Source organism: Colossoma macropomum, unplaced genomic scaffold (genome assembly GCF_904425465.1).
Source record: "Colossoma macropomum unplaced genomic scaffold, Colossoma_macropomum, whole genome shotgun sequence".
In the NCBI taxonomy this organism is placed as follows: Eukaryota; Metazoa; Chordata; class Actinopteri; order Characiformes; family Serrasalmidae; genus Colossoma; species Colossoma macropomum.
This window is the reverse complement of record NW_023495881.1, coordinates 889-14,357: the sequence shown is the minus strand read 5'-3', so window position 1 is coordinate 14,357 and position 13,469 is coordinate 889. Positions and strand designations below refer to the sequence as shown.

At 36.7% G+C, this 13,469-nt stretch overlaps 3 gene segments (V, D, J or C); all 3 read left to right on the top strand.

Moving 5' to 3' along the window:
- The first annotated feature begins 3,671 nt into the window (after positions 1 to 3,671).
- Positions 3,672 to 7,188, top strand: LOC118803289. The segment is given in 4 exon segments: positions 3,672 to 3,739; positions 3,823 to 4,087; positions 4,424 to 4,471; positions 7,155 to 7,188. Coding segments are annotated over 4 exon segments (390 nt in total).
- A 1,184-nt stretch (positions 7,189 to 8,372) lies between these two features.
- On the top strand, positions 8,373 to 8,860 carry LOC118803282. The segment is given in 2 exon segments: positions 8,373 to 8,446; positions 8,547 to 8,860. Coding segments are annotated over 2 exon segments (363 nt in total).
- A 1,761-nt stretch (positions 8,861 to 10,621) lies between these two features.
- LOC118803284 lies at positions 10,622 to 11,098 on the top strand. The segment is given in 2 exon segments: positions 10,622 to 10,689; positions 10,773 to 11,098. Coding segments are annotated over 2 exon segments (369 nt in total).
- The last annotated feature ends 2,371 nt before the right edge of the window (positions 11,099 to 13,469 follow it).

Below are 13,469 nucleotides of genomic sequence, written 5' to 3'. Positions count from 1 at the left end.
GCTTCATTCAACTACACAGTGAAGTATTATTCATTTTTAGAGTTCACAGTAAGTCACACTGTGCTCTAAAACACAAAGACAAGGCTGGACGACTTTCATCAAGACCTGGATGCAGTTTGAGTGGATCAGAAGATGTTTTGGGGATTTACTTACACAAGAGATTTGAGTGACTATATAATTCTAGTGTTTGTTAACATCATTATCCTCATAGCTCAAGCATTAAATCTGAGAGGCAAAATTTGGACATCAGCCATGTCTGATCTGATGGTCTATATCTGGGTTATGTGGGAAACTGTGTAAATTTGATTTTTCAATAAACTATTCCTCTAACACCATCTCTTTTTATACTATGTTTCTTTATATAATAATTCCAATTGTGTCAAGTCCAATATTCAGTTTATCCTTATTAATATTCAGGTCAAGTTCAGAGCGTTCTCAGTTTCTTCATGCCTAATTTTTCCACAGAAGTAAATAAGGAAATAAATAATAATTTAAAAAGTGACAATGTTGAGTTCTCATGACAACACTTCTCATCACTAGATGATCAAACATTTCTTAGGTACTTTTAACTTTCTAAGCAATCGTCTCCATATATGTGTCTTTTTTATAAGTACTGATTATTCAACATCAGTCATTTTCAAATAATCTGTGTTGTCATTCTGACACACTTTCTTCTTTAATGCTTTATAATGTTCATATGATCAGCATGATCATTCTGAGACATTGCAGTGCCCTACATGAAGGGTGATGGCTGATATGGCTTTTGTTGTTTCTTTTAAAAAGCACTCTATGATGCTCTATAATGGGCATATGATCCAAACATTCATTCTAACAGACTATAATACACTATAGGACATTTACGAAGTGACTGGCTTCTGTTGTTTTGTTTAAAAAGTGGTCTGCAATCCAGGTTACAAGCATGAAGCAGCTTACAAACTAAAATAATAAATAAAGGCATTTTAACTCACATATGAATATATTCTTCTCTTCCATGATCCTCAGGAAGCTGTAAACATCTCCACTGTGATTGGCACTAGCCTGTATTGCAGGAAATGTGCGTCTGCTGCTGAATCTGCACTGAAGAGCTTTTCGCTGTTGTCAGACGAAAACCTTGTATTTCCATTTTTGTCGTTTTGTACTTTTGTACAGAATTAGAATATGCCAGCTGACCATTACAATGTGCCATCATTTCATGATGAACACCAAAAATGCTCCAAAAATGCTTGGAAAAAAATCAGTCAAAACTAAGAATGTTTTTTTCTTCTCCTTTTTTCTATCTCCATTTTGGAGATACGAGGTTTTCTTCCGACAGCAGCGATTTGCTGAAAACTGCACTAAGAGCACTCAGAGGGTGCTAGTAGCACATCTTTTGAACACTGAAAGTGGAGATGGGACACCATATGGCATCACAGAGTGAAAACTGTAGAAAATATAATCTACATCCAAAGCTATGAAGCTACATCCAACAACACCTGCAGTCTGAAGACACAGCTGTGTTTTGTTTTGTTTGACACTCATTTATGGTGTCAAAACCATCAATAACTTTAAAAACTGTCCAATCATGTAACTGTTGACCTCAGAGCACCTCAGTGTGTGCAGACATTAATGATCCCTGATCATATGTATTGGTTAAAGTAGTGTATAAGAATACAGTGGAAGAGAAGGCAAAGAAGTGGGTGGGGCTATTTAGAAGAAGAATTCAGAATGAAAGACCCAAATATTGTATGCAAACTCACTGTCCTTTACAAGCTTTATATTCTCAGTCATCACTCACTCTTTATGATAGTCTGCTTGATGGTCATCACTCTGCTACCTGGAGAATGGAAGTGAAGATCTTCTGGAGTTTTATTTTACTGTCTCTCACTACAAGTAAGATCTTGATGGGCTGATTTTCTGCTGAATGTTTTAGTTCTGGATGAACTATTAAGTTATTTTAGTTAAACTTTTTTTTTTCTTTTAGAGTGTTGGAGTCAAACACTGACCCAGTCTGAAGCAGTGGTCATTACACCTGGGTCAGGGTCAGACAGGCTGCTGGAAAAGGCTTAGAATGGGTGGCATTAATTAGATATGACAGTCAGTACAAGTATTACTCTCAGTCTGTCCAAGGAAGGTTCACCATCTCCAGAGACAACAGCAAAGACCAGCTGTATCTGCAGATGAGCAGCGTGAAGAATGAATTAGCTATTATTACCTATTATTAGATTTCAGTCAATACTGTTGATTCTGTACTCTCACTTTCTGTTATGTTTTATTGTTTTAATAAACACCAGGAATAATTATTTCTACTGTGGTAAGACCATCTAGAGTAATGAACACTGTCACACTAAATCATACAAGATTGGTTCTGTTTCCAAATTCTGCTTCTTTACTTTAGTGTCAAAGCTACAAAGTTAATGTTGCTAGCAAACACTGCAGAAGTCAATAGTCACCCAAATCGTTCCTGTAAATACAGGCTTACTGTGAGCTACATTTGACTGCTATTACATATGACTTGCTGTGAGCTATAAAAATGAACAAAAAACAGGTGTGAATTTTATCTGCCCCCACAGCACATGGAAGTTAGATTATGTTTAAGATTTCTACTAAAATATAAAACTTTTTTTTTCAAGATTTAAAATTAAACAATTATTTCTAAAAAGAAACCACATAAACAGCAAACATAATCTGCAGGATCCATATGCTAACGTGCATGCACACAGAGAGGAGTCAGAATTTGGCACAAAACCTGCTGTCTAAAATGTACATCTGCTTCGTTCAACTACACAGTGAAGTATTATTAATTTTTTTTACAGTTTACTTATGAGTCATACTGTGCTTTAAAACACATGGACAAGTCTGTATGACTTGAATGAAGACCTGGATGTGGTTTGAGCAGATTGAAAGAAGTTTTAGGGATGTATTTACACAAGAGATTTGGGTCACTATTGAATTCTAGTGTTTAATTGCAAAATTAGCCTTGAAGCTCCACCACTTAAATAAAGATGCAAAATTTGGACTACAAACATGACTACGCTGATGGACTGTATCAGGTATAAGTGTGTAAATTTGATTATTCATCAAACCATTCTTTTAACTTTTATTATTATTATTATCTATTATTATCTTTATTATTATTATCTATTATTATAATATTTATTTATTTATTTATAAATATGCACCAACTAAAACACAGGTAGCATCCATATTTCAGCCTGTAGGAAGCAGCCTGTACATATCTGCCAATTACAGTTTATTATATTTATTCATATGATTATTAATTATAAAAAGTGTCCTATTATTCTGAGTAATCGGAAATCATGTTAAGCATTCAGTTCAAGGACAAAGCAGTGACAATGCCTGCTTTTGAATAAACAAGGAAACAAATAAATAAAAGTGCTAGTATTGTGTATTCATGACTAGATCAGAGACCACTGCACAGATGTTATTAGCTGTTTATTATTTTTTAAGGAAATACATCTTTGTATGGGTCTTTTATATCTGTACTGATTATTCAACATTAGAGCTCTACAGAGTTTCTGTGAAGTAGCTTGTAAACCATTATCCTTATGTTCTGTTATCTAGTACAGCCCATATGAGAACCAGCTCCATCCCTGAGGTTCAGCCCCTTTTTATTCATATGCAAATCTCCATTGCTCTCATAATATCAGCAGCATCTCCCTCTACAGCAGCTTCCATCACTCTAAATGCAGCACAAACATGTTCTCTTCAGCTCCACTGCTGCTGCTGGCTGCTGCCTCGTGTGAGTGTCCAACTGAAGCTGGATTTGACTTCATCTGATTTATTACTGCAAATATACAAACCTTTTCTTCTCTCTTTTCACAGATGTGTTCTGTGCTACTGAGCTCATCCAGCCAGACTCAGTGCTCATCAAACCAGCAGAGCCTTTAACCATCACCTGTACAGTATCTGGAGCTTCTATCACTGACCAGAGCAGCCATTATGGAACAGCCTGGATCCGCCAACCTGCAGGAAAAGCTCTGGAATGGATCAACACCATTTATTATAATGGAAACATAAACGCTAAAGATTCACTGAAGAGCAAGTTTAGTGTCTCTCGAGACACAACCAGAAACACAGTAACCCTGCTGTAAGAGACCAGCTGAGACGTACCAAAATTCCTTCACACCAGAGATTTAGTTTAAAGAAAGGATGAAGCATTAAGATCAAAGTTTAGGAATATCAAGTCGAGGAATCGGTGTTAAAGGTCACTGCTCTTCTGGTGACGCTGCATTTCTCCCAGACTGGGAATAGTTAAGCAGCAATTTGACAAATTTCATTTGAATGATCAGTAAAGAACATAACAGCTTGGATAGCAAACATGATAGCTGGTGTAATAGTTTAAGTTGTCAGCTAATGTAGCTGGTGTTTTAATAAGATAGATCACAGAACTAAAATTCTTGACATGAAGACATCTGCACATGAGTAGCCTGAAGACAGAAGACACTGCTGTTTATTACATCATTATACAACAGTTAGTTCCGGCCATGCAAGCTGATTGGTTGAGAAGCGTTCTAACCGTGCTGTTATTTCGCCATAATGGGTTTTTCACAAACACTGTATCACTCCGCTGAGACGCCATTGCTAAGCAACGACTTTGATGCTCAAACCATTTGAACGTTTTTACTTCTTACTTCACACAAACAGAAAATGGATACTTTTAAGATCACATTTGACTGACAGTCGATTTGGTCAAACTCTGAAGATGAGACGACACTAAATTCCCAAGCGGTCATCACCACTGAGCAGCTTTTCAGTCAGCAGCTGTGACAGAAGAACAGCTAAACAACCTGGAATCAGCCGGAAATGAACCCAACACCATTCGCCAAACAAAATGGGCTGTAAGATGCTTTACAGACTGGCTGGAACAAAACAACATTAATATTGATCTAGCAAAAAATGACAAAACTGAGCTAAACTTGATATGGTGGCAGTTTTATGGCTCAGTACTTCAAAAGGCAAAGCTTACAGCAGACTGTGCAGCGAGTGAGCGGAGCTCGTTACTCTGACGTAGCAACAAGCTGCTTGTTAAGGAACTATAATCTGGCGGAAGGAACTGCTAACATTAAAACATATTAAACGCCGCGTTCACGGCCCAGTTTATTAATTTATTACTTCATTTATTTAACTGTTGTATGAAAGCAATAGAACACTCGAGGTCTTGTGTTATCGTGTCATCACAGCCATGATGTTGTTTTGCGATAACACTCCCTCTCATGTTCTATTGCTTTTGTTGGCAAACCTTATATTCCTTCCGCCAGATTATATTTGGCAAACCTTTTATACAACATATTTGAGTGGATCAGACAATAAACATATATAGACTGGCTTTTCATACATGTGAAGACTGGGCTGGACATTCTGAAGCTTTATAAAGATTTGTGGACTTAGTGAGGGACTTCCAGAACTTACTTAGCTCTCATTTCAGCTCAACAAAAAATACTTTCAGTTCAATGTTTCTGACCTACCTGTAGAGGTGACATTTGAAGTAAGGTGGCAACAAAGTAGTGACCAAGTCGATTAGTTATTATTGATGCTAATTAACTAAGAAACTCATAGAAATGCTCTTTAATTTTCATATTATCCATGTTGTCATTGTGACAGACTGTAATTCTGTAGTGCAGGAGGTGATATGGCTTTATAATGCTTTATAAATGTTTGTCTGATCCATGAGCATTTCATTATAAAAAAGCCTTCAGTCTGAAAGGTAGAAGTGAAGCGCTTAAAGAAAATAAGCAAAACAATTAGAAATGGTCCCTAGTTTGTATATGGACTATGGAATAGCAAGCATAAGGGCTAATCCAGTTGTAGTTTTATTTTATTTTTTTTTAAGGACTGTGATCTCTATCTTACTAAAATACCAGCAACATTAACTGAAAACATTAGCTGTATTAGCTATTATGCTAGCTTTCATGCTTTCTATCCAAACTGTTATTTTCTTTACTGGTCGTTCAAAGGAAATTTGTCGTTTGACTAAGACCAATCTGGGAGAAACACAGTGTCACCAGCAGGGCAGTGCCCCCTGGGGGAGGTTGATGTTAAGCGGCTTGTTCAAGGACACAACCAGATATAGACAGTCAGTCTTGGTATTTGAACCCACTGACTGGCTATTTCACTTCTTTATCACCTATTATCACTTATTATCACCTCTCCTACCTCTGCATTGTACAAAAATCGTTCCACTTCATGTGGTAACAAGTAATCTAACCTTTATTAGCACATTATCTTTACATGTAATTGTTAGATATGTACAGGCTGCCCTCTACAGGCTGAAATAGAGACTTGTATTTTCGTTGGCACAATTTAATTTTACAGAGCAGGGCTAGAGGACGTTAAATGTTCGTTAATGTAAAAGTTCGCCTGAGCATCATAAGGTTTCCAGACATGTTTGGTGCCCAAATGTTGCCTCTTTAATTTAGCGCTAGGGAAACAGGGCTGATGTTGCTAACAAACAGCAGAATTCAATAGTCACCCAAGTTTCCCAATGTTTCATTTCTGAAAATACACCCCCAAAACTTCTTTTAACCCACTCAAAATGCACCCAGGTCTTCATTAAAGTTACACAGTCTTGTTGGTGTGTTTTAGAGCACAGTATAACTTGCTGTTAACTCTAAAAATGAGCCAAGCTTCACCCTGTAGCTGAATGCAACAGACATCCATTCCCTCTGTGTCCATGCACATCACTCATGCATATGGAAGCTACAGATTACGTTTGCCATTTCTGTGTTTTTTTTTAATAAGTAACTGTTCAACCTAGAGTCTTGATCTTGAGTCTTGAATAAAAAGTGAGGATTCATATTTTTAGACAGAAATCTTAAATGTAATCTAACGCCCATGTGCCTGTGGGTCAGTTGAAATTCACATCTCTTTTTACTGTTTATCTCACAGTGAGTCATCCTGTGTCCTAAACCACAGTGACAAATCTGCAGGAAGGCCTGGTTATGGTTTGAACAGGACGAGAGAAGTGTTGTGGATGCATTTACAGAAAAGATTTGGGTGACTACTGACTTTTACAATGTCTGTTAGCAATATTTGCTTTGTAACTTCAGCACTAAAGTAAAGAAGCAAAATTTGGAGCCTAAACATGACTTGATCGATTACTGCAGTAAGTAAAAAATGAGTGATTTAGCTTGTTCACCAGTCCTTTCAATTCCAAGGAGTTACAAGAAGTTGAAGAAGAAGAAGAAGTAGACGTTTATGAATATGATAAGCCGGTATTGCTTATATAGCTTATGGTAACTTATACGATTAGGGTTTTTTGCAGTCTGCTCTTCAATGGGTCTCATTCTTCAATATCTTCTTAGGTTTTCTGTTTGTTCTTGAGAAAGCTACTACGAAAAAAGTCATTGACGTGTTCTTGAACCTCAAAACTGTCACATCTTTGTACTCTTGAGTGTGTAGATTCTGGTCTTGAGAACAAATCCCAAATAAGAAAACACTGGCGAATGTCAGGATCTACATAAAAACTGCATAAATGGGTTTTTAAGAAGAAATGACTTCTTAATTACTGAATTACTTGGCGATAGAGGCCCTTTGTTCATTACTCCAGATGATTTTACAGAAGTAAACATCATTATTTCTGGTGTTTACTGTAGGTATATCTAATACATAGAGCACAGAACAGTCAGTTACATTTTTGAAAAGGGTTTAAATATAAAAGTTTACTCTTTAATCGACCATAACTCTAATTGTGTTGAGTAAAATCTTATCATTGCAGCACTGTAAACTCTTATCAGTGTGACTCCTGAACACAGTAATACACAGCAGTTGTTTATATGATCTGACAGATTGTAAACACTACAAGAAGGGTAGGGGGCGATGTTGCTTGTATCGTTTCATTCAAAACTAGTTCTATAAATCTCTGTAATGTATATGATCCAAATGGTCAATCTGAAATATTGCAATATACTAGTGAAGTGTAAAGAGTGGTAGGCATGAGAAATGGACACCGTACAGCCTCAAAGAGTGGAAATTGCAGAAGTCATAATGTCTCCAGTGACTTCAGCTGAAGTGAACCGTTTCTTCAGCTACATCCAACGACATCTGCGGTCTGAAGGCACAGCTGTGTTTTGTTGTGTTTGACATGCATCCACAGGGTAAACCATGAATGACATCAAAAACTGCCCAATCATACAACTGCTGCTCTTATAAGACCTCAAACATGTGCAGATTTTAATGATCCCTGATCATATGTATTAGTTAAAGTAGTGTATAAGAATAAAGTAGAAGAGAAGGCAGAGAAGTGGGCGGGCTATTTAGATGAAGAATTTAAAAAGGAAGATCTTTTAAGCTTGTAAATGTAGTATGCAAAGTCACTGTCCTTTACAAGCTTTATATTCTCAGTCATCACTCACTCTTTATGATAGTCTGCTTGATGGTCATCACTCTGCTACCTGGACAATGGAAGTGAAGATCTTCTGGAGTTTTATTTTACTGTCTCTCTCTACAAGTAAGATCTTGATGGGCTGATTTTCTGCTGAATGTTTTAGTTCTGGATGAGCTATTATGTTATTTTAGTTAATTAATTTTTTTTTTTCTTCTTCTTTTAGAGTGTTGGAGTCAAAAGTTGACCCAGTCTGAAGCAGTGGTCATTACACCTGGAGGATCTCATAAACTGACCTGTACGGCATCAGGTCTAGACTTTGATGGCAACTGGATGGGCTGGATCAGACAGGCTGCTGGAAAAGGCTTAGAATGGGTGGCAATCATCAAAGGTGATAGTCAAGAAAAGTACTACTCTCAGTCTGTCCAAGGAAGGTTCACCATCTCCAGAGACAACAGCAAAGACCAGCTGTATCTGCAGATGAGCAGCGTGAAGAATGAAGACACTGCTGTGTATTACTGTGCTCGAGATCCACACTGACACAAGAGTTTACAGAGCTGTACAAAAACCCCTCCAGTGCTTTCAGTTGTAATGTCATCATTTCCTTTATTAGATTTCAGTCAATAGTTAGAGCTTTCATTCAGTGTAATTAAAGCAAGAGTGATTATATATATATATATATTATATATATATATATATATAATATATATATATAGACACTCACTTTGTGATATTGTTATAGTAAACCCCAAACATTATTTTTCCTAAACCCACCCAGAGTAATGACCAAAGAATGGTAGAGTAAAAAACACTTTTAAAGTCAATAGTCACCTCAAAAATGCATCCTCAAAAGCTACTCTCGACCTACAGACATAAGAGGGTTAGGATTAGGTTTTGGGTTGAGGTTAGGGTTAGGATTAGGGCCAGGGTGAGGGTTAGGATTAGGTTTAAGTTTAAGGTGAGGGTTAGTATTAGGTTTTGGGTTGGGGTTAAGGTTAGGATTAGGGCCAGAGTGAGGGTTAGGATTAGGTTTAAGTTTAAGGTGAGGGTTAGGATTAGGCTTTGGTTTGAGGTTAAGGTTAGGATTAGGGCCAGGGTGAGGGTTAGGATTAGGCTTTGGTTTGAGGTTAAGGTTAGGATTAGGGCCACATGGGTGCTTGAATACATTTAAAATTTCTATGAAAAAAAATGTATGCGAATTTTTATTTAAGACTCAAGACTAAACAGATATTTATAAAAAGAAACCACAGAAATCTCAAATCTGTGGCATCCATATACCTGCGTGACGTGCATGCACACAGAGGGGAGTCGGCACAAAACCCGGTGAGTAAAATGGATGTGTGCTTCATTCAACTGTACAGTTAAGATTTGTTAATATTTATAGCTCACAGTAAATCATAATGTGCCCTGAAACACATGTGGTTTGAGTGGTTGAAAGAAGTTTTTGGATTTTTTTCCCCAAGATATTTTGTTGACTATTCAATTCAGGTGTTTATAAGCAACATTAGATTTGTAGTTTCAATGCTAAACTAAAGAAGCAAAATTTGGAGATCAAAATGTCTGGAACTGTCATGCACTGTATTGGATGTAAGTGAGAAGTTGTGTAAATTTGATTATTCACCAAAACATTCAATTAACATTAACTCCTTCTTATAATGGTATTTATTTATAACTGTTATTTTCTTAACATTCTAATTCCAGTTGATTAAATCTTATCTGTTTTTTGTAACCTACCGAGACAGTCTGAGGAGCCTGACACATCCAGGTGAACTTTTGCATTTTCAAATATTTAACATCTTCACTAGCTCTGTAAAGTGAAATTTAAATATGCACCAACTGAAATACAGGTAGAGTCTCTATTTCAGCCTCTAGGGGGCAGCCTGTGCATATCTGCCTAGTATTTCTAAAGTTAATGTTCACATTGTTCAAGTTTCTCCTGTTAAACATTGAGATCAAGCTCAGAGCAGTCATAATTTCTGCCTTTCGAATAAATAAATAAACAAACAAACAATGATGATAGTGATGAGTATTCATGACAATTTAGTTTACCGCATGATCAAAATGAATAAAATATTTATTCATTTTAAAGTAAAGTCATCCCTATATGTCTTCTTGTATCTGTACTGATTATTCAACATTAGAGCTCTAGAGTTCCAATGAAATAAATCATTAAACTCAACATGTTCTGTTATCTAGCACAGCCCACATGAGAACCAGCTCTATTCCTGACATTCAGCCCCTTTGTATTCATATGCAAATTTGCTCTCATAATATCAGCAGCATCTCCCTCTACAGCAGCTTCCATCACTCTAAATGCAGCACAAACATGTTCTCTTCAGCTCCACTGCTGCTGCTGGCTGCTGCCTCGTGTGAGTGTCCAACTGAAGCTGGATTTGACTTCATCTGATTTATTACTGCAAATATACAAACCTTTTCTTCTCTCTTTTCACAGATGTGTTCTGTGCTACTGAGCTCATCCAGCCAGACTCAGTGCTCATCAAACCAGCAGAGTCTTTAACCATCACCTGTACAGTATCTGGAGCTTCTATCACTGACAGCAGCAGCCATTATGGAACAGGCTGGATCCGCCATCCTGCAGGAAAAGCTCTGGAATGGATCAACAGAATTCGTTATGATGGAGACATAGAAGCTAAAGATTCACTGAAAAGCAAGTTTAGTGTCTCTCGAGACACAACCAGAAACACAGTAACCCTACAAGGACAGAATCTGCAAGCTGAAGACACAGCTGTGTATTACTGTGCTCGAGACTCACACTGACACAGAAAGGCCAGATGGCTGTTCAAAAACCGTTAAACAACATTTTACAACATGATCATTATTTGTTATCCATTTGTTCATATTTCCTTTATGCTGAATGAATACTAAATAAACATTTGAACATAATTAATATTCAGTAGTGAAGTTATATTTTTTATGGACATTACTGTGGATTATCTCATATACACTGTCTGAAAAATGAATAGCTCATACTTAAAGGCCATTTCCACTTCAAATTTAATAAATGAAGGGTGGTCTCAGAGTTTATTTATTTATTTCTGATATAATCCATTTTTCGATAAACACAAAAACAAAATGTTATGAATGTGCGGTTCAAGAGCCTTTTGTACTCCACATTCTACATTTTACTTAAACTTTCAAAAGGTTCTTCACCTTCAGACACCTCATTCAGTATCTCCTGAAAATGAATCATCTGTTCTTATAGGACATTTTGAATGGAGGATGAATAAATGAAAGGGGTCTCTGACTTTTGCACAGTGCTGTAAATGTCATTTGTTCATACTAATCTCTCTTATTTGTATTATTTATATAATACAAAGAATAAATCTTACAATTGCTGTATCACTTCTTTTGTAAAACACTGACTGTGTTTGCATTTAATATCTTCTACACTGTGTCTGTAGAATCACATAAACGCAAGCAATGTCAGGCAGAGCTGAAGGACTGTGTTTCAGCCTCCAGGGGGCAGCCTGTGCCTTCATTACAAATGACTGTTCTCTAATTCTGATAATGGAAAGTGTTCAGTTTTTTTATACAGAGTGTCCGTAAAGTCTGCATTTGAAGGTGCTGCAGGATTAAGTGTATGTCAGTGGAGTAATTATTCATTTAAAAAATTGCTCAAAATAAAAATGAATAAACAAATGATAGGATGATGCCCTGATTCTGCATCTACACATCTTGAAAGTGTTTTTAATTTGAATGTGAATAAATTCAGATATACAGCTTTACACGGAGTCCAGCAGGAACTCATTTATTCCAGCAGTATCATTACTTTTCAGTACAGTTTTTCAGTGTTCTGATTATTTATTGGTTTATATTTACTACAATACACTGGCGATGCAGGACCTTCAGAACAACCTGGTCTCAGTTTGATTTCTATAGTGCTGTAGTAAAAGCTTACATGGCAACACCATTTAGATTCTCCAGTGCTAGAATGTCACCTTTGATCTTTCTGCTGATGAACGCTTTAGAGGGCGGGACATGCAAATGAGCCTTTTACTTTATAAATAAGACTCCATGATTCCCACTATACTTTGATTTTTCGGCAGCAGCCATGAAACCTAGAACCATTCACCACTTTCTATTCACATTAATGACTGTAATCAGTGAGTAGCTCATCTGAGAATCTTTATCCATGTCATTTGTGTGTTTGTGTGAGATTGTGTGTCAGTGTTTGAACTGAATTGATTAACTGAGCATTTATTTGACAGGTTGTAGATGTCAGACACTGACTGAGTCAGAGCCAGCGCTCATTAAACCTGGAGGATCTCACACACTTACAGTGCTGTACAAAAACTCATACTAAATTAAAGAATTCAACTAAAGAGCATTACAGTATTTCAGAAAGATGCACAGATACTATGCATAAAAAGACTGGCTTTTTTTTTGGGCTGTACGTTGTGAAGCAATCTAAAGATTTATGGAATTGGTGAGGAACTTTATTTAGCTCTTTATTGAGTGTAACATGAAATACTTTCTGTTTGTAGTTGCTGACCAACATATAGAGGTAACCAAGTCAATTAGTTACTGATGATTTTAATTATTTATTAGAAATGCATAGAAATGAGCTTAGATTTTCAAATGAAATACATTGTCATTCTTACAGACTGTAATACACTACAGGAAGTGTAGGAGGTGATATGATTTCTACTGATTCATTTAAAAAGTGCTTTATAAATAGGGGTGGGAATCTCTAGGCACCTCACGAATCGATTCGATTACGATTCAGAGGGCTGCGATGCGATTATAAAACGATTATCGATGCATCTTGATCCATCTTTTTTTTCTATACAGGATTTCTATTTTCTTACTGTGTCAGGACTTGGTACTTTTAAAGCTAAGTATTTGTAATGATCTATAATGCATTTACTTCCAATATCTTTTATTAATAAATCAAAGGCAAGTGATGTGGCAAGTGAACTAGAAGGCTCTCATTCACTGCTATTGCTTGGAGCACATGAGACGCTGCTGCTACTCATCTGCGATAAAATGCGCAGTTACGGTGAAATAAGATCCAGTGGTGATGGATGTCCACGCAGCACGTTACAGCTATTCTACCCGTTTTCTTTAGTGATTTTATATCTTCGGTTTTGGTCTCGTTGTAGAGAGTGGGGGGGTCGCTGTGTCAGCA